This window comes from Oncorhynchus gorbuscha, linkage group LG01 (assembly GCF_021184085.1).
Source record: "Oncorhynchus gorbuscha isolate QuinsamMale2020 ecotype Even-year linkage group LG01, OgorEven_v1.0, whole genome shotgun sequence".
In the NCBI taxonomy this organism is placed as follows: Eukaryota; Metazoa; Chordata; class Actinopteri; order Salmoniformes; family Salmonidae; genus Oncorhynchus; species Oncorhynchus gorbuscha.
The window spans coordinates 102,603,619-102,625,391 of NC_060173.1; the positions used below are offsets into that span (position 1 = coordinate 102,603,619).

The following is a 21,773-nucleotide window of genomic DNA, read 5'->3' on the forward strand; positions in this document are numbered from 1 at the left end:
GCCGCCCTAAGGGACTCCCGATCACGGCCTGTTGTGAAACACCCTGGAATCGAACCAGGGTCTGTAGTGATGACTCTAGCACTGAGATGCAGTGCCTTAGACCACTGTGCCACTCAGGAGCATCTTATAAACTGGGTGGTTCGAGCCCTAAATGAAGATTGGCTGAAAGCCGTTGTATATCAGACTCTATTCTACTGTTATAACAAAACATGTATTTTTACTGCTCTAATTACATTGGTAACCAGTTTATAATAGCAATAAGTCACCTCGGGGGTTTGTGATACTGTTACCTGTGCATTCGGGAACGTATTCAGGCCCCTTGACTTTTTCTACATTTTGTTACGTTACAGCTTTATTCTAAAACAGATTACATTTCTAACTTTTTTTTCATAAATCTACACACAATTCCCCATAAATGACAAACCAAAACAGGTTTTTAGACATTTTTGCAAATGTATTAAAAATATGATAACACATTTACATAAGTATTCAGACCCTTCACTCAGTACTTTGTTGAAGCACCTTTGACAGTGATTACAGCTTAGAGTCTTTTCGGGTATGACTATAAGCTTGGCACACCTGTATTTGGGGAGTTTCTCCCATTCTTCTCTACAGATCTTCTCAAGCTCTGTCAGGTTGGATGGGAAGCGTCAATGCACAGCTATTTTCAGGTTTCTCCAAAGATGTTAGACCGGGTTCAAGTCCGGGCTCTGGCTGGGCCACTCAAGGACATTCAGAGACTTGTCCCGAAGCCTCTCATGCATTGTCTTTTCTTGGTCACCTCCCTGACCAACACCCTTCTCCCTTGATTGCTCAATTTGGCAGGACGGCCAAGAACAGACTTGGTGGTTCCAAACTGTGGGACCTTATATAGACAGGAGTCTGCCTTTCCAAATCATGTCCAATCACTTGAATATACCACAGGTGGACTCCAATCAAGTTGTAGAAACATCTCAAGGATGATCAATGGAAACAGGATGCACCTGAGCTCAATTATGATTTTTTTTGGCTAAGGGCTGTGTCCAGGCACTCCACATTGCGTTGGGCTTAAAAACAGCCCTTAGCTGTGGTATATTGGCCATATACCACACCCCCCCGTGCCTTATTGCTTAGTTATCCATATACCACACTACTAAATACTAACAGCTTAGTTATCCATATACCACACTACTAAATACTAACAGCCTTGTCGCCCTTTGTGCTGATCTCCAGGTATGTGGATGTGGTGCTGTGCTTTTCATAGATGCCTTTTCTTCTTGTGGTTTTCTGTGTGTAAGACTTCCCCACATCAAAGTGAGAGTCGTGGGGTCTTATATAAACACAGAAAGGCCTGAGGCTGGGGACTCGTAAAACCCCTACTGTTCTCCCAGCACAGGCTTCTTATTCACACAGCCAGTCATATGGTGTTTTAGGTGTGTTACACTGTTATCAGTAACATCCTGTAAATTCACAGCGGTAACCTTAAAAGGGCAACCATGGAGGGGGGGGGGGGGCAGTGGATGTACTATATTGCAGGCAGCAGCAGATGCCAGAGCTTCTATATCTGTCTCTTCTCTTTCTCAGTCAGTGTTATGGCAGGTATACTGTAAATCTGTGGTTCCTGCTCTGCTCTCTACAGCTAATGGCAAAGACAGAGGCTAGATGCAGGCAGGGGTCATTCAGTGACAGTGTGACAGAAGAGAAGTGGCGAACAACCATCAGACATATGGTGAGGCACCAAAGCCTTGCTGCCAGTCTGTTCCACTCGCCTGTTATTGCATTGTTATAGGACCCAGAACTACAGATGTAGGATCTTAATTTGATCACCCTGTTGCAGGAGAACTTTCCTTCAATTTAAAACGTATAGTGTATTTGAGGTTTGAAAAGGCTTCTGAAATTTTCACTTTGACTTTTCAGACTTGATTTTCCCTTACACAAAAATGTATTAACCCCTACAAAAATGTCTATTAATTCACATAATAATTCACATTTCCTGTTTATTTTCCTGCTGTAGCAAACTGACTCAAATGAATATCCCATAGCTGTATGAGCAGAGTGATAGTAAGTAAGGCCTAACATTGCTGCAAGTACCTGGACCAAGACTTTTGGATTCAACTTAAGTTAAATGAACCCAGGAACCTTCCAGTAAGCTGTATGAAAGGGCAATATAGTCCTGAGTGGAAAACTAAACTAAACTGTCCATGAAAGTAAGCCTTTCGATGCCTTTCGACAATCAAAGAAATGCAGTCGCTGCCTGCCAGGCACAGACTCCCGGTGTAATATTCATATCACTTTCATCCTGTCTCAACCCACCCAAGGAAAATGAGCGAGAGCGAGTCATCTAACAGTGTTTCCACCTCATCTGTCACGCTCCCAGTCCACCCTGCGTGACGCGTACGCATCAATCCTCACACGCACGCGCTAGGAAAACAGGACCGCCGTTGAAATGAACCTTAAATTACCCCTAAATCACATAATCAAACATGAAGTGGGAGGGAGGGTGGAGAACGGGCGGCTAGTTTGGGGCATAGATGTTGTTGCCTTCCCCCTCCATTCCTCCATCCACTTCTCTCTCCCGGTGTGACCGCCACTGCTGCTGGCTGCCCACAGTTGTTTGGGGAGGCTGTTTGCTCAGACACCGACTCACACAACACAGCACTGGGCCTTCTCCTTCTCCACGCTGGGTTTGATGTGGTCAACGTCCGGGCACTCTCGGACCTGTGGCTCTCTGTTAGTGCGGTTAGCGAGGCTAGCAGCCCCACACACACAGCCTCTGTATTGACCCAGCCAGCCATCTAATGGCTCAGGGGCTCAGCAGACAGCCTGGCGAATAAAGAGACTCATTTAACAGCAGTGAGGGCGATACATATGCATCGAGACCCCAACGTTTGTTTTGGAAGCTTTGCTCTGATAAAATAAAATTTATATGCATATTTCAAAATCAGTTTATGCTCTAATAAACTCATTGGACCTACCACAAGGGCAGAGTCCTCAGTGAACCCAAAGTTAAATTATGGCTGGTTATTTTCCCTCCCAGTTATTCCTATTAGTACTGCAGACATGAGAGAGTGGGCTTAGAGGTTAAAGGTTGAACTATAAAATAGTGATCGTTGTTAATAAAAGAGAGAAATGTGTTTATGTAAAATTCTGCCGTGTCAGTGAGTAGAGTAAAGGTTTAAGACAGTCTGGTATCCTCGTATCTCCATAGGGCTAAATGTATGGATTTACTGTCAATTGTAGAGCTTGCCATTAAGCAGATCTATAAACCAGACACTCTCTTTTTCTCAGGAACATGGTTAAATTACACTAAACATGTCACCCTGTTGCTGTCCAGTTCAGTCTACCAGAGCTAACTGCTCAGGAAAGACCATGCAACTCCATGCATGGTACTGTATACTGTACGTGTGTAAAACAATTGATGAGAACAGTCAATAATCTGAACAATAATTTGTGTGAGCATCCTTTAACATTTTTGGGTCCCTTTGTTAAGGGTGAAGGTGAGTAGCTAAGTAAGTAGTAATGCTTTCTCTGAGAACACATTATGGGCCCTGGTCAAAAGTAGTGCACTATACAGTATTGGGGAGCCATTTGGGACGCAGCCTGTAGCTTTCTGCTCCTCTCCTCCACCTACTGTGTGACTGACTGAGACATGGGTGCCATGTAGTCTACATGCAGTCTGCTTTGATAGGCCTACAAAACAAACACCGGCAGATCCAGCCTGCCGTCGGTCGGCCGGTTAGTGTGGGCCGTGCCGAAACTCTCTTCTTCACTGCCGTGCCAAATGCGTGTCCATGCCAATGTGTGCTCTGACACGTTCATGTGACGGGCGGGCTGACATGCAGGCTGAAAGAACAGTCTCCGCTAAACCAACAAAGTCCAATTACCCCCTCTAGTAGCAGACACTTCCAGCAGACCAGACAGAGGCCAGTTGGGCCTTGTTCCCTAAAGCCCCTTGTAAACCTAAAGTAAATCTATTGCACGTGACATGTTATGTTATGAGTGATCTCTGATAGATAAAGGGGAAGAGATGGGCCCCTGGGTGGATGAACATGCAAATAAATACATCTGTCAGTACATCTGTCAGCATCTAACCGCAGGCTTCGACGACACAGCCTAATGCAAACACAGCACACAGCGTATCACGGATCAATATTCTGTTACACAGCGTGATAGTGGGCCAAACCAAGGGGGAATATTATGCTGTTACACAGCCTGATAGTGGGCCAAACCAAGGGGGAATATTATGCTGTTACACAGCCTGATCGTGGGCCAAACCAAGGGGGAATATTATGCTGTTACACAGCCTGATCGTGGGCCAAACCAAGGGGGAATATTATGCTGTTACACAGCCTGATCGTGGGCCAAACCAAGGGGGAATATTATGCTGTTACACAGCCTGATCGTGGGCCAAACCAAGGGGGAATATTACGCTGTTACACAGCATGATAGTGGGCCAAACCAGGGGGGGATATTATGCTGTTACACAGCCGGATGGTGGGCCAGAACACATACATGTACATCACCAAACTGAGGGGACGAGGATAAGCTTTTTCAGTTGTCTAAACAATCTGTCTCCTCACTTCTCCTTTATTGCACTGATCTGAAAGAACTGACTAGGTTCTTTAACATGTTTTAAAAGTCCTACAGATTACAGTACATGATGCACAGTCTTGATAATGGGGGGGGGGTCATAGAGAACTAACTGTAGAGGAACCTGCTGGCGGGAAAATAAACTGAAGATCCTATGACAATAGCTGCTGCCAAAGTAAATATCTTCCATCTAGTCAGAGGAAAAATACATCTGGGGATAAGGGAGGGGATGTGAGGGAGGGACAGAGAAGGAGGGGTGGTCTTGTCCCCCTGGTTTGACTACATACACAAACACTTACTGTATGAACACCCAGCAGACATGTGCTCACACACACGTCTGGCTTTAGCACGACACTAGGGGCTCACAGGGGAATCATCGCAGCGAGCCTCCTCTAATAAAATGTGCAGTGATGGTATTAGAGAGATTTACCAGGGAAAATAAGCATTCCTCACCACTCGGAGGAGAGCAGAGCGGAGCTGGGGTGGCTGGGCTGGGGCTCTTGACTGGCTGGTACCCAGGCTGGGGTGGCTGGGCTGGGGCTCTTGACTGGCTGGTACCCAGGCTGGGGTGTAGTTCAGGGAGGCGATTGGGCATCGCGCTGGGCCTCTCCCTCGCCTCGCAGGATCAAACGCCTGGGCCTGCATGCTTCTCCTCAGCCTAGGGTCACCTGAGAGAGAGAGCAGTGGATGTAGTGGAACCACTGTATAGCAACTATACTAGAGAAAGAGAGTCCAGAGAGTAGTTCTGAGCGATTAACCAAAATGTTGGTTATTTTTCATTTTTTAGAAAACTAATTGACTGATGTCTGTTACATTTTATTGGATTCCATTTTGAGAGAGACCAGAGAGAGAGAGAGAGACCAGAGAAAGCGGGACCAGAGAAAGAGAGACCAGAGAGAGAGAGACCAGAGAGAGAGAGACCAGAGAAAGAGAGAGACCAGAGAAAGAGAGACCAGAGAAAGAGAGACCAGAGAGAGAGAGACCAGAGAGAGAGAGACCAGAGAAAGCAGGACCAGAGAAAGAGAGGGACCAGAGAGAGAGACCAGAGAGAGAGAGACCAGAGAAAGCAGGACCAGAGAGACCAGAGAGGGACCAGAGAGAGAGACCAGAGAGAGAGAGACCAGAGAGAAAGACCAGAGAGAGAGACCAGAGAGAGAGACCAAAGAGGGAGAGACCAGAGAGAGAGACCAGAGAAGAGAGAGAGAGAGACCAGAGAAAGAGAGACCAGAGAAAGAGAGAGACCAGAGAGAGAGAGACCAGAGAAAGAGAGACCAGAGAAAGAGAGAGACCAGAGAGAGAGACCAGAGAAAGAGAGAGAGAGAGAGACCAGAGAAAGCGGGACCAGAGAGAGAGACCAGGGAGACCAGAGAGAGAGAGTCAGGGCCAGAAAGCAGCGGATGTAGTGAATCAACACTCCTAACTAATGACCCAACAAAGCCAGGCCCTCCACAGGTTTCCACTGGCTCTCCTGGTCCCATGCAAACTGTTACACTGAACAAAGGGAGACTACCTTTGTGTGCTGTGCTGTGTGTGGAACCTGTGCCAACTCTTATTCCGGGGGCTTTGGTTTAGGGCTGTACTGGGGTTGGTGGGGAGGGACGGGGGGTAAAGGATAACTACCAATTAGAGTTTTCCGATTTTCCACAAAGCCATTTCAATTAAAACAGCAAGGCAGATGCTTAAAATAATCACTCTGCCCCCTTTTCGTTTTTTGGTGAATGTGCACTGAAGTGCCTGTAATTATGAGCCCAGATCCCCCAATTATAGCCAACCCTCCCCGTGCTCTGCTCTCCTCTGCTCCCACAGAGAGAGTCCTATACCTAAAGAACAGGACATATCTCTCCGCCAACGCGGCGTATCCCGCCTCTTGGAACATCTGGTTTCTCACTCTCCGCTGCCGGAACCTGGCGTATCCCTAAATTAGAGCCCCGCCACCTATAAAACACTCCATCGCCGTGTGAGTGGTGCCTGAGTGACCTCTAGCAGAGCAGACGCAGCAATGACCTTGTACGCTGTGTCTCTAACACGGGGGCCCGGGAGGAGTGTATCCTTGGTGTCCCAGATCCAGGCTAGAGGAGTAAACACTGTTACCATGCACACACTGTTGACTAACACATTAGCTAGGGACTCTTAATGGGAAAATGAAGTTGTATTGAATTGCATAGGGAGAGATTACAGTTTGTCTAGGGGTGGATACCGAGTGGGGATTTGGGGGTTGGAGGTATAAGGTATGAGAGGGTTTGAGATCCTGTATGAGGGTAGGAGTGTGTGGTGATGGGTTTGGGGGGTTATGACTACAGTTTGTTCAGGGGTATAAGGGTGGGGTTTGGGGGAGGTTGTAGGTATGAAGCAGTCTTTTGGAAAGGGGTTGAGACCATGTCTGGGTAATGGGGGTTGGAGGGTAGGAGGTATGAGTCAGTCTTTTGGGATAGGGGCCAAGGGGGTGAGGCAGGCGCCAGCCTTGCCAGGCTGCGAGTGGTACCCTGTTTTGTTTCCTGATTTATTAAGTGGCACATTAATAAGCATCTCCCCTGAGGTTCAGTTCTGAAGCAAGCAGAGATTAATAGGACCACTGCACCGCACGCACACACGCACACACACACACACGGCTCCACAATGGGCCAGCCTAGTCCCAGGCAGAGAGAAAGAGCCATTAGACTCAATGTAAATCCACCTCAAACTTTTCTAGAGAACTGTAAACCCACCACTGTATTCGGGTATCAACCCTCTCCCCCCCTCTACTCCCTCTCTTCCCCCTCTCCCCTGAGACAAACCCCACTCTTTCTCAACACGCCTAATGATACATGACACATTTATTTATTAGCTTCATAGAGGAACATTCCTAAGGACCGTTTGTTGTTTTTGCCAACTCTTTCATAAATATCTCTTACATCTCTACAGCTCTTTTTCATAGAGCAGCCAGAGTCCTGAGACCTGCAGCTCTTTATTCACATATGCCTTTTACAACGTAATAGTTTGAAAACGTAAGACTTAAGTTTTAACACACACACACACAGACACACACACACACACAGACACACACACACACATACACACACACACCATGTATAAGACTACAGTTTTTATGGCCGTAGGTTTGGAATAGTATAGTGGTCTCTGGATCCATACGGCCTGGAAGGAAGGATCACTAATTTACCCAATAAAGCAGGTTGACAGTGGTGTGTTTGACATGTTGGCGGCTGGTGTGTGTGCGTGTCTGTGTGTGACGGGGCATGTGTTTTGGCGAGGTGGGATGAGAGCTATTAAGAACCTCCTGTTGCCAGAACCTCTGATGATGCTCCCTGTTAGGCCTAATAACCCTACAGACGAGTACTACCCTCAGTCCTCTGCCCTGGACTGTGTCCTGTCCCCTCACACCAGAGCTAATGCTCAGCACCTGTTGACCCACAGCAGCTGGCCAACACTCCCCTCTACCCTTACCCTGTATTCCGTTAGCCACTCCCCCGTACCCTTACCCTGTATTCTGTTAGCCACTCCCCCGTACCCTTACCCTGTATTCTGTTAGCCACTCCCCTCTACCCTTACCCTGTATTCTCCTATCACCTCCTCTGTCTCTTTCCATCTCTCCCTACAGTAGCTGTCACCCATTGCCACTGGAACACAGGAGTCCAAACCAAAGCCGACAAAGAAAAATGAAAGGAACTTTTTGGATACCACTGAAATACATCTTTCCAAATGTATTTGACTACCTGGATCGGTTTAATGTAGCAGGGTAGAAGGGGCTTTCCATTGCATGTCCCAAAGAGGAAGGTTAAAGTGAAGAACAGATACAGCCCTTGGTTCACTCCAGACCTGACTGCCCTCGACCAGCACAAAAACATCCTGTGGCGGACTGCAATAGCATCGAACAGTCCCCGCGATATGCAACTGTTCAGGGAAGTCAGGAACCAAATACACGCAGTCAGTCAGGAAAGCTAAGGCCAGCTTCTTCAGGCAGAAGTTTGCATCCTGTAGCTCCAACTCCAAAAAGTTCTGGGACACTGTGAAGTCCATGGAGAACAAGAGCACCTCCTCCCGGCTGCCCACTGCACTGAGGCTAGGGAACACGGTTACCATCGACAAATCCATGATTATCGAAAACTTCAACAAGCATTTCTCAACGGCTGGCCATGCCTTCCGCCTGGCTACTCCTACCTCGGCCAACAGCCCCGGCCCCCCCGCAGCTCCTCGCCCAAGCCTCTCCAGGTTCTCCTTTACCCAAATCCAGATAGCAGATGTTCTGAAAGAGCTGCAAAACCTGGACCCGTATAAATCAGCTGGGCTTGACAATCTGGACCCTCTATTTCTGAAACTATCCGCCGCCATTGTCACAACCCCTATTACCAGCCTGTTCAACCTCTCTTTCATATCGTCTGAGATCCCCAAGGACTGGAAAGCTGCCGCAGTCATCCCCCTCTTCAAAGGGGGTGACACCCTGGACCCAAACTGTTACAGACCTATATCCATCCTGCCCTGCCTATCTAGGGTCTTCGAAAGCCAAGTCAACAAACAGGTGACTGACCATCTCGAATCCCACCGTACCTTCTCCGCAATGCAATCTGGTTTCCGAGCCGGTCACGGGTGCACCTCAGCCACACTCAAGGTACTAAACGACATCATAACCGCCATCGATAAAAGACAGTACTGTGCAGCCGTCTTCATCGACCTTGCCAAGGCTTTCGACTCTGTCAATCACCATATTCTTATCGGCAGACTCAGTAGCCTCGGTTTTTCGGATGACTGCCTTGCAGACAGAGTTCAGTGTGTCAAATCGGAGGGGATGTTGTCCGGTCCTCTGGCAGTCTCTATGGGGGTGCCACAGGGTTCAATTCTCGGGCCGACTCTTTTCTCTGTATATATCAATGATGTTGCTCTTGCTGCGGGCGATTCCCTGATCCACCTCTACGCAGACGACACCATTGTATACACTTTCGGCCCGTCATTGGACACTGTGCTATCTAACCTCCAATCGAGCTTCAATGCCATACAACACTCCTTCCGTGGCCTCCAACTGCTCTTAAACGCTAGTAAAACCAAATGCATGCTTTTCAACCGATCGCTGCCTGCACCCGCATGCCCGACTAGCATCACCACACTGGATGGCTCCGACCTTGAATATGTGGACACCTATAAGTACCTAGGTGTCTGGCTAGACTGTAAACTCTCCTTCCAGACCCATATCAAACACATCCAATCGAAAATCAAATCAAGAATCGGCTTTCTATTCCACAACAAAGCCTCCTTCACTCACGCTGCCAAGCTTACCCTAGTAAAACTGACTATCCTACCGATCCTCGACTTCGGCGACGTCATCTACAAAATTGCTTCCAACACTCTACTCAGCAAACTGGATGCAGTTTATCACAGTGCCATCCGTTTTGTCACTAAAGCACCTTATACTACCCACCACTGCGACTTGTATGCTCTAGTCGGCTGGCCCTCGCTACATATTCGTCGCCAGACCCACTGGCTTCAGGTCATCTACAAGGCCATGCTAGGCAAAGCTCCGCCTTATCTCAGCTCACTGGTCACGATGGCAACACCCATCCGTAGCACGCGCTCCAGCAGGTGTATCTCATTGATCATCCCTAAAGCCAACACCTCATTCGGCCGCCTTTCGTTCCAGTACTCTGCTGCCTGTGACTGGAACGAATTGCAAAAATCGCTGAAGTTGGAGACTTTTATCTCCCTCACCAACTTCAAACATCAGCTAGCTGAGCAGCTAACCGATCGCTGCAGCTGTACATAATCTATTGGTAAATAGCACACCCATTTTCACCTACCTCATCCCCACAGTTTTTATTTATTTACTTTTCTGCTCTTTTGCACACCAATATCTCTACCTGTACATGATCATCTGATCATTTATCACTCCAGTGTTAATCTGCAATATTGTAATTATTCGCCTACCTCCTCATGCCTTTTGCACACATTGTATATAGACTCCCCATTTTTTCTCTGTGTTATTGACTTGTTAATTGTTTACTCCATGTGTAACTCTGTGTTGTCTGTTCACACTGCTATGCTTTATCTTGGCCAGGTCGCAGTTGCAAATGAGAACCTGTTCTCAACTAGCCTACCTGGTTAAATGAAGGTGAAATAAATAAAAATAAAAATAAAATTCAGGTCAGATTGACGTACATAGAACTAGGTCGTTTTAGTATGTCTACATGCATTCTTATATGAAGTTAACACAAAGTACCAAAACAACAGTTCATGGGCAAAAAAAGTCAAAAACCTTTTTATTTTACTGTAATGTTCATGCTCCAAAAACAGCTTAGGAAAAGCCCTCCACAACTCTCTAGGTTGACTTCTGCCCTTTGTAGCTATGCCTCATTCTTTTAATGCTATTCTAAAATAAATGTGTTTAAATGGCCTCCATTTAACTTGCTGAAATGCAACTGACTGGGTGAGATTCTTATCAGAGTAATTACAGAAATGATTGCAAGTGATTAATTATGCATAAGAGGATGTGAACTTCAAGTGGAGAAGGAGGGTTGTATGAGAGAGATGCTGGAGAGAGATAGGTTGTGTCCCAAATGGCAATTTATTCCCTATACAGTGCACCACTTTTGACCAGAGCGCCATGCCAGAGCCCAGTCAAAAGTAGTGCACTATAGGGTGGCGCAGTGCCACAAGAGACTCTGGGTGGCACAGCTACTAACTACTAGCAATTGGATACCACGAAATTGGGGAGAAAAGGGGTAAAATTCAACAACAAAACATTTTTAAAAATAAGGAAAAAAAGTAGTGCACTATATAGGGAATAGGGTGCCATTTGGAGCACATCCATTAACAGACTGAGGGGGGACTGTACTGTAGTCTAGACCAGACTAGCAGCACAATGACCTCTACTAGAACGCCTCTGGAGAAAATATTTGTGCTGCTTTCACCTAAAAACAGACGATGACTAGTGACAACAGTTAAACAGTTATCAAATACATTTGACTGATTGATTGTGTTCATTCTCTGCAGTGTCCAGGTTCTCCAGCCCCAGACTGACCCCCAGGCTGAACAGGAAGCGAGCCCTGTCCATCTCCCCTCTCTCAGACGCCAGCATCGACCTGCAGACCATGATCCGTACCTCGCCCAACTCTCTGGTGGCTTACATCAACAACTCACGCTCCAGCTCTGCAGCCAGCAGCTCCTACGGACACCTGTCAGTCAGCGGCATCAGGTGCAGGACATACACACACGCATTCACACACACACACACACACACACACACACACACACACACACACACACACACACACACACACACACACACACACACACACACACACACACACACACACACACACACACACACACACACACACACACACACACACACACACACGGCATTACACCAGTCACTCACTCAAAGACTTACACGGTATTCTAACTTTCCTCATCTCTGTGTTAAAGTATTTATTACTTTCACATATCTATACATCTATTGAAGGGCTCCACGTACACTAGTCACTCGCTCACTCAATCGCCACAGCATTCAACCTTATGTCCAGGCCTATAGCGGCGTTATGTCTGTCTCTTGCTGTTGTAAATGGAGTGGATCTGCTAATAACTGTCCTTCCCTTTCCTCTCCCAGTCCGTCGTTCACCTTCCCCCACTCCATCAACCCCATGGCCTACCAGCAGCTGTTCAACCAACAGAGAGGCCTGAGTGCGTTCGGCCATACCCCTCCCCTCATCCAGCCCTCGCCCTCCTTCGCTGCCCGCCAGCATGCCCACGCCATTGCAGCCTCTGCCCTTAACACCGCCCACAACACCTCCAGCTCTGAGTCCAACCAGGTGAGTCTCCTAAACCAGGGATGCAAACTGCTGAGGGCCCAAAAAGGTGACTTTTTTTGTTGTTGCACTGAAACAGGCAAAAAATCCCTGCTAGGGGGAATGCAGGTTTTAACTAATTAAACCACCAAGAATATGATCTACATGATCAGTCTCTGTGTGTAAAATCAAGTGGTTAATGTGAACCTAACTCACAGCTAAAAAAAGCAATCCAATGTTATTTGTTGCCTAGACTTTAGAGCAAATGACACTCTTGAGAAAGAACAATACACTAATATTGCAGTTAGCCATGACGGCCTTTATAATAGAGTGCTTGTGACCACACACACATCTATATATTGCCATGGGGGAAAACACATCTTAAAATAAGAAAAATAATGAAAGAAACTTTTTTAGCTATTTTTGCTCTCTTATAGTGGCCACTATAGACATCGACCAAGTGGACAAGGCTACATGTGTGCAACAATAACGTTCACTGAGTAAAACCTATTTTAATCTGCCCCTCACTCACACATGTTACTGTCAAATTCAACAGAACAAAAACTATATCTTTGGGCTACACTGGCCATTAATACATTGTACACTTTCTGCCTGTGGACATCTGTTCTACAATGTCCCAGCAACAGTGAGAAAGCGGGAAAGTGTGTGGTGTTCCTTTCACCTCTATAGTGGCATCCAGCTTAAACCAGGCCCAGCTCCAGCTACACTTGATCCCTGAATCCACAACAAGCAACGCCTCATAGTTAGTTAGCTAGTTAACATTTCACACGGAATGTCAGGGTCCAGTAAGCAACTAACGCGTTATAACTTGAGGAACGACAAGGAGTCGTATACGTTACAAGTTAATAATGACCTGACTGGATCATAAAGGAACAATTGTCCAGACAGAGGATTGAGTTTACGAATGTACGGTTTATTAACCCAACTTCACACAGGCTACTGTTTGGCCGTAGCCCACGCCAAATAAACGAAGGATACCCTATGAACCAACCGTGACCTTCTCTTCTGAAGGCCAGAACTAAGAGAGAGAACAATGTCTGAACCTGGTCTTAACTTCCAACGCTCTCTGCCCAACCCCCCTCCTACTCCACCAACCACCAGGATGCCCGGCTTCAGAACACTCCAGGCATTCCTGTGATTGGCAGATAGCAGGTTGATTGGCATGTCGGACCCCGCGAACACTGGGTACTAGCAAATACAACACAACCAACTAATAGCCTAACAAAACACACGGGTCGCTTCTTCCCAAATCGCTGATGGTTGTATCTTCTCTCTTCAGTCGCTTGTTGTGCTATATTTCTGTTGTTATGTAAATGATTGGCTGAGCCTTGGATGCAGCCATTATTGCTCCAAACGCGCATCGCTCGTTCGCTTACTGCCAGTAGTGATCCAACCTCAACCACTCAAAACGGTGAATTTTGCTGAAAGGAGACATGTTTGCATCCCTGCTAAACAGACAGACAGGGGTAATATAATAATAATCTACATCTGTCATCTCACAGAATCTGGGGTCGTGTTCAGATGGCACAAAACACAACATGTACTGAAATGAAGTGAAGATTCCCTAAGAACACCCAGAACTCTCTAACATGAATGATATGTATATTGTGTACAAGTTATGTTATTGGTAAAATTATGTCATGCTAAATTAATCCAGCCCAAGATTCTCATAAACTGTCAAGTGTTTTTGGTGAGAGATGTTTCAGCTGGAGGATGACTCCCTCCCACTAGCAGCTGTTTTTATCTGTCTCAGTTCTTAGAAGTGTTTCCTCTGTCTCCTTTATCAACATATTGTATACAATATGGTCTCTATGAATGTAAACTTCCCCCTCATTTACAATATCCCCTCAGACATACACAGACACCCATACATTCCATCACTATGTCTATTTTAGTACACCAATGTGCGCACACATACGCACACACACACACACACACACACACACACACACACACACACACACACACACACACACACACACACACACACACACACACACACACACACACACACACACACACACACACACACACACACACACACACACACACACACACACACACACACACACACACACAGAGAGACAGACACACACAGGGAGAGAGAGCTGAATTCCCCCTCAGCTTGACAGTGAACAGAACCACATTTCCCCTGGTTTCCAGCCAAAGAAGTCAGTGTTAGTGAGATCCCAGAAGCACAGTCAGCGCGGTACTGTACTGTAGTGTAGTGTAGTGGCTGGGTGAGATTTGGAGATTAGAGAGACCCCTCCTCACTGACTCTGAACCCTCCCTTCATATATTTTCTTACGATGCTTAAACACACACACACACACACACACACACACACACACACACACACACACACACACACACACACACACACACACACACACACACACACACACACACACACACACACACACACACACACACACACACACACACACACTGAGTGTCTCCTTCTCAGAGCCTGTGACTGAGGCTTTAAAAGGCTGTTTCTGCCTGTCGTGTTAAGAGTTGGCCGGAGGATCAAAGCTCTGAGCGTTGCAGTGTGGGTAATAATTTCTTTCTTTTCATATTTCCACTGGCTGACTCTCATAAAGCAGTCTGAACTGTTTCTCTGTGGTGGGTCGCTATACGAGTTATGGGCCCTGAGCCTGGTGCTTGGCTGGCTCAGGTTGTCTCTGGAACCAACCAACCCTCACATCATCATGTTGCCATAGAACAGAGCCAGTCAGCCAGAACCACCCTGGGTTATCTTCACACTGCCTCCATCTCTTCGCACCAGAGCACCGTAACTCTCTGACTCCTTCTATTTGGCCATTTGGCAGACATTTTTGTATGTAATCCCTGTGTGAATTGAACTCGACACTCTTACCAACTGAACCACAAAGGACCACTCTATCTGTACTCTACCTCTCGCTCTACAGTATGTCCTTCAGAAGGCTGCTATAGCCTGTGTCTCTCTAACTCCTTCTCTCTCCTGCAGAATGCTGGTAGCGACCCGGCGGTGAGCAGCACAGTCAACCCCATGATCACCAAGAGGCACAAGGTCAAGACAGAAGCAGAGGGTCCCCGGTCCATATCACCGTGCTCTCAGGTATGGGACCCCACGACCCCTCACTTAATGTATCTTTATAAATGGCTTACAGAAGTATAAAATACCGGGGCCTTTTACACTAAATCAATAAGACGAACTGTGTTGTTGCTTTTTCTTATCTTTACAGCGAGTTGTGCAAAATCAATTTTAGATCATCAGGAAGCAGATAAGCAATTGCAGAATAGTACAGTATAGTTGGTAGCGATATGCTATTGTCATTTACACAAACTTAACACACACACACATACTGTGTGCGTGCATGCACGTCAGACACAGTCATGAACCCCTCTCTAACTGAGTCCTCTGGTCCACAGGAGCATGTTCTGGACCTGAGTGAGGAGCGGGATAAAGATGAGTGGAAGCAGGAGCCAGAGGCTGTCTACGAGACCAACTGTCACTGGGACGGCTGCACCAAGGAGTACGACACTCAGGACCAGCTCGTTCACGTGAGTTATTATAAATTATACAACAGGTGGGTCTAATCCTGGATGCTGATGCGTTAAAACCACATTGCAGCTGGTGTCTATTCCACAAGTTACCACCGGCTAAAGCTATGACGTTAAAATGCCTATTTACTTTGTTCCATCTCCCTGGCAATCCATCAGCCCAGCCAGACAATTTATAAACTTGATCTCCAATGTAAAAAGCATCTAGACATCATCTCACATTTCTTTTAGACTAACATTTAGTTTTCAACAGTGGAGATTTGTATAAACCTTGCTGTCTGTCTCTCCATCATTTGCAACATTTTTTCAGTATTGAAACAATGTTTCAGTATTCGATCTCCAGCTGTACTATAGTAATGAACATGTAGGGGTCAGGAGTCGGGATGAGACAGACAGGCAGGCAGGCAGCTTTTCTCAGCCAGTCGAAATCATGAATCAACATCATTTTTATGGATATACAGTGTATACAAATAAATGTCAGTAAAAACAGGCAAAACGAAACAAAGTGCAGCAAGTTTGCAGTCTTTCCAGCTTCAGTTTGAAGTGATTGTGCTAGCTGTGTTGTTGGCTAGCTCCACCGAACAACAGTGTCCTAACGAGAGAGCACATTTTCTATGCCAAGTGAAATCGCACATCATTAGCTCATCGTTATGGATATATCCAAATAAATGTCACTAGAAACAAACGCAAATGCAGCTACTTTGCTATTATTCTGGCAGCACTGTTTAAAGTGACTGTAAGTTAGCCGCAGTCGGCTAGCTAGCAAGAAAGGAATCTTGTGCAAGGATGAAATAGTATGAATAAATTCATAAAAATAATGTTTTTAATGATAATATAAAAGTGATAATGCCCTCGAAGCCGGTGTTTGGGGAATGTATTGGCACAGTTTGCCATCCCTCAACTTCATCTCGGGCCTATCAACACCTGTGCCAGTATATCCTCCAAGCACTGGCTTCGAGGGCATTATCACTTAAGTGATCTTTAGTTACCGTAGAGAGTTAGGACATCTGTGAGTAGTGAGCTGCTGGTGCCATTACAGTCAGGGCTATGCCTCTGACTCTCAGTACTGATTCATCTAGCTTAAGGGACAGTATGACAACACTCTTCACCAAATTAACTATTCTCCTCTATTACAATGACATGGGGTGCCAGTCAGATGAGGCTGGTGAGGGGAGGATAATGCCTGGAATGGAGTGAAGGGAATGGTATCAAACATGGAAACCATGTTTTTGAGAGAGAGAGAGAGAGAGTCACACAGAGAGAGTCACACAGAGAGTCACAGAGAGAGAGCCACAGAGAGAGTCACAGAGAGAGGCACACAGAGAGAGGCACACAGAGAGAGACACACAGAGAGAGTCACACAGAGAGAGAGTCACACACAGAGAGAGGCACACAGAGAGTCACACAGAGAGAGAGTTACACAGAGAGAGAGGCACACAGAGAGAGGCACACAGAGAGAGTCACAGAGAGAGAGTCACAGAGAGAGAGTCACACAGAGAGAGTCACAGAGAGAGGCACACAGAGGCATACAGATACAGGAAAAAGTTGAAAAGACCTCACATTTAAAAAATAAAAATAAATAAAGTTCAAAACGGCCTCCTCTGCTCATCCTTGAAGTGTGCAGGGTTAGAGTCAGTGCGTCAAGTTTAAGATTTAACCAGTCGGTGCCGGGTCAGAGCCAGGGGTTGGGGGTCACAGCTGTTGATCCTTTCCTGTAGTGGACACGCGCAGGGTTAATGAACCCTGTTGATTGTGACTGAGGAGACATAGGTACACTAATGGCCCTGCAGCTGTAACCCCGAACCCCTGGCTCTAACCTCTGACCTTTGAACTTTGTTCTATTCCTTTCTTGTCCACTAAACTCCCGACACAGCCTTCTCTGCTGCTCCACTCCCATAGGCTGTGATTAACAATTGGATTTCCCCAACCTGACAGACAGGTGGCAGGGGGCATGTGTCAGCCCAGTACCCAGACTGGGAGTCTCTGAGCTGAGCCTGCAATGGTCTGGAGTCTCCCAGTGTTACGGGTCAGGAGTGGATTCACCTTGGAGCCCCTTTCTCCCCCCCTTTCCACCCTCTCCCTCCACTCTCAGCACCCCGGTCCCAGACTGTCCTGACAAGTCAAGGAGGAGAGCAAACTAAGAACACCTTTTACCCCATCTTTCCCCCTTTCACTCACCTCTCCTCCCCAACCCTCTCACTTCTCCCCCTCCTCCTTCCACCCAGCCCCTCAGCCCCATTCTGTCCTGACAGAGGGCTAGTCCAGACCAACCCAAGTTAGTTCCAGCATCCATCCCCCTACTATGCTGCTCTGTCAGGGGCTGAGGGGATCAGAAAACAGAAATAGGACCTGCTTTTGTGGATTGTAGGGTGTGGATTGTAGGGCGTGAGGTGTGGATTGTAGGGTGTAGATTTTAGGGCATGGGGTGTGGATTGTAGGGTGTGGATTGTAGGGTGTGGGGTGTGGATTGTAGGGCGTGAGGTGTGGATTGTAGGGTGTAGATTGTAGGGCGTGAGGTGTGGATTATAGGGTGTAGATTGTAGGGCGTGAGGTGTGGATTATAGGGTGTAGATTGTAGGGCGTGGGGTGTGGATTGTAGGGTGTAGATTGAAGGGCGTGGGATGTGGATTATAGGGTGTAGATTGTAGGGCGTGAGGTGTGGATTATAGGGTGTAGATTGTAGGGCGTGGGGTGTGGATTGTAGGGTGTAGATTGTAGGGCGTGGGGTGTGGATTATAGGGTGTAGATTGTAGGGCGTGGGGTGTGGATTATAGGGTGTAGATTGTAGGGCGTGGGATGTGGATTATAGGGTGTAGATTGTAGGGCGTGGGGTGTGGATTATAGGGTGTAGATTGTAGGGCGTGGGGTGTGGATTATAGGGTGTAGATTGTAGGGTGTGGGGTGTGGATTATAGGGTGTAGATTGTAGGGCGTGGGGTGTGGATTATAGGGTGTAGATTGTAGGGTGTGGGGTGTGGATTATAGGGTGTAGATTGTAGGGCGTGGGGTGTGGATTATAGGGTGTAGATTGTAGGGCGTGGGATGTGGATTATAGGGTGTAGATTGTAGGGCGTGGGGTGTGGATTATAGGGTGTAGATTGTAGGGCGTGGGGTGTGGATGGACAAGGTGAAGCAAAGAACATAATACCACAACTCTCTGGAACAAGGGTTAGGCAGCCAGGAAGGAAAATACTAACAGTATATGTCAATACAGTGTAAATACAGTGTTATAAAATAATGTATTTATGAATGAGTCGCTTGTTACAGTAACTTCTAATTATATATCTCGGTAGATGTATATGTAATAGCTGAGAGTCTGCTGCTAAGAGTTTGATAGGACTTTATACCTTCATCTACATTTCTGTACACATGCCCCTGTACTGTAGATCCAAGGTTTCACACATGTTCTCACCAGTGAAATCATACACCTTGAAAAAATACTCAATTATGGCATAGCGCTTCTAGGTTCTGTTTACCCAAACTAATCCTTCCTGAGTAGCCCCATCCTCAAACGAGGAGACAGGGATAAGGTAACCAAGGTATTTATTGAAAACCGGGGGGAAATGGGGTGCAGGTCAGGGGGAGCTCTGGCGGGTAGCAGGGAACCAGGAACTGAGGCTACGGCTTAGGCAAGGGAAGTAGGGGCCGGGTAAGCAGGTCCGGAGCGGAATCCAAGGGAGCAGTAGAGCAGGGGTCCAGGGCTGGGAAGCAGGACTTACGAGACGAGGGACTGGAGACAGGGACCAGAGTCAGAGCAGACAGAACTGTAGCGGAGATAAGAGCTGTGTCAGGCTCGGGAAAACAGGCACCACAGGATAGGTATTTTCATTATTAAACATGCAATCAACTACACGGAGGGAAAAGTACACTGCATTCAGCACCACAGACAGAACTCTTGTTAACGGGTATGCACAAAAAAACACAAGAAAGAGAGAGAACTCAATATTACATTTAAACTATTCAATCAGTGTGAGGAGTGAAGTCTCTGATGGGCATTGACTAGAGCTGTGAAGTCAGGTATAGTTTCTGATGTCGCTATGCGCAGGATTGCTGAGAGGTGAGAGTCAGTAAGAGATAATCTGTGCCTTGACTTGTTATATTTCATCACTGAAAATGCCTGTTCACATACATAGGTTGACCCAAACAGTGCAAACATCTTCTGAGCATGACTCTTTATCTTTGGAAAGTTTTGTCGCAGAGAGATGCATAGAACCTTGTCAGTGAAATTCTTTTGAATAGTTCTCCAATCACTGCATCAGACTGAAGATCAATAAGCTCAAGTTGCAGGTCAGTGGGAGTGTTGTCCACATAGAAGGTGAAAGGAGAGGAAACCATTTTCCAACACTTTGAAATCCTCAAAATGAAAAGAAAACTCTGCGTTCAAAGCACGCAGCAGCAATGTGTACTTCTCCCGGTGGTCATCTGATAGGGAACAGACTAGTAGTGTTGAAAGGTGGAGAAGATTTTTGGCTTCTACTTGGGGGTCAGGAGGAGTAATTTTCCCTTGAAGGCTTTGACAAGGCTGTACATCTGATGTGCTAAAAGGCCCTTCCCTTGTAGTTTGGAATTCAGTTCATTCATGAGGGCAATGATGTCCACAGTGAAGGCAAAATCAGACAACCATTCTTTATCTTGCAGTTGAGATAAATCATCATTTTCCTTTCATTTACAAAAACTCAGCAATCTCCGACTTCAGGTCCCAGATTCTTTTAAGCACCTTCCCCAAACTCAGCAATCTCACGTTTATGTGGTAGGGGAGCTCTGTCTCTTCCAACAGTGAGACAAACTGCCTGTGGTTTAGATTTTGCTCTTATGAAGTTTACCACTTTAGTGACTGTATCCACAACATGGCTCTTTTCAGAACACATTTACAGAACACCTCCCGATGAATAATGCAATGCAGGAAAATAATTTCTGGGTTCAACTAAACTACTTGATCTTGTGTCCTTTTCAAAAGGTCAACGTTTTTTCCTGTCAAGTTTGGGCACAGTCACACTGGATAAAGTCCCAGCTTTGCTACACACTTATTAACCTCCTCCAATAAATCTTTCCCTGTGGTTGTGCTCTTCATTGACTGCACTGAAGCAAGCTCCTCTGTCATTTCAAAGTCTGGGGTTTTGCCTCGTCAGAACATCAACAACTGCTCCGTGTCACGTGCATCACTGCTCTCATCCAGGTAAAAGGAGAAATAGTTGAAATCCTTTACCTCGTCGAATCAGGTCCGCGGGCCATGTTGAATCAGGTTCGCAGGCCATATTGAATCAGGTCCGCGGGCCATGTTGAATCAGGTCCGCGGGCCATATTGAATCAGGTCCGCGGCCCATGTTGAATCAGGTCCGCGGGCCATGTTGAATCAGGTCCGCGGGCCATATTGAATCAGGTTCGCGGGCCATGTTGAATCAGGTCCGCGAGCCAAGTACGGCCCCCGGGTCGGCCTTTGCCCAGGCTTGGTGTAGATGAAGGGGAGGAGACAGGTTAAACAAGGATTTTTAAGCCTTGATATAATTGAGACATGGATTGTGTATGTGTGCCATTCAGAGAGTAAATGGGCAAGACAAAAGATTGAAGTACCTTTGAACGGGGGGTACCAGGTGCCAGGCGCAGCGGTTTGTGTCGAGAACTGCAACGCTGCTGGGTTTTTCACACTTAGCAGTTTCCGTGTGTATCAAGAATGGTCCACCACCTAAAGGACATCCAGCGAACTTGACAACTGTGGGAGGCATTGGAGTCAACATGAACCAGTGTCCCTGTAGAACACTTTCGACACTTTGTAGAGTCCAAGACCCAACTTATTGAGGTTATTCTGAGGGCAAAATGAGGGTGGGGGGGTGCAACGTATTCTTTGGGAGGGTGCACCGTGTTCCTCGAA

The 21,773-nt window shown here is 46.7% G+C and overlaps 1 protein-coding gene across 2 annotated transcripts in view; it reads left to right on the forward strand.

Annotated features, from left to right (window-relative positions):
* LOC124047576 (zinc finger protein GLI2-like) overlaps positions 1 to 21,773 on the forward strand; it is a 161,759-nt gene that overhangs the window by 130,633 nt on the left and 9,353 nt on the right. For both annotated transcript variants that reach the window (XM_046367897.1, XM_046367888.1), the window contains exons 6-9: positions 11,545 to 11,746; positions 12,161 to 12,362; positions 15,349 to 15,459; positions 15,774 to 15,905. In XM_046367897.1, coding sequence (XP_046223853.1) covers positions 11,545 to 11,746; positions 12,161 to 12,362; positions 15,349 to 15,459; positions 15,774 to 15,905 — 647 coding nt within the window. The remainder of the gene's footprint in view (positions 1 to 11,544; positions 11,747 to 12,160; positions 12,363 to 15,348; positions 15,460 to 15,773; positions 15,906 to 21,773) is intronic.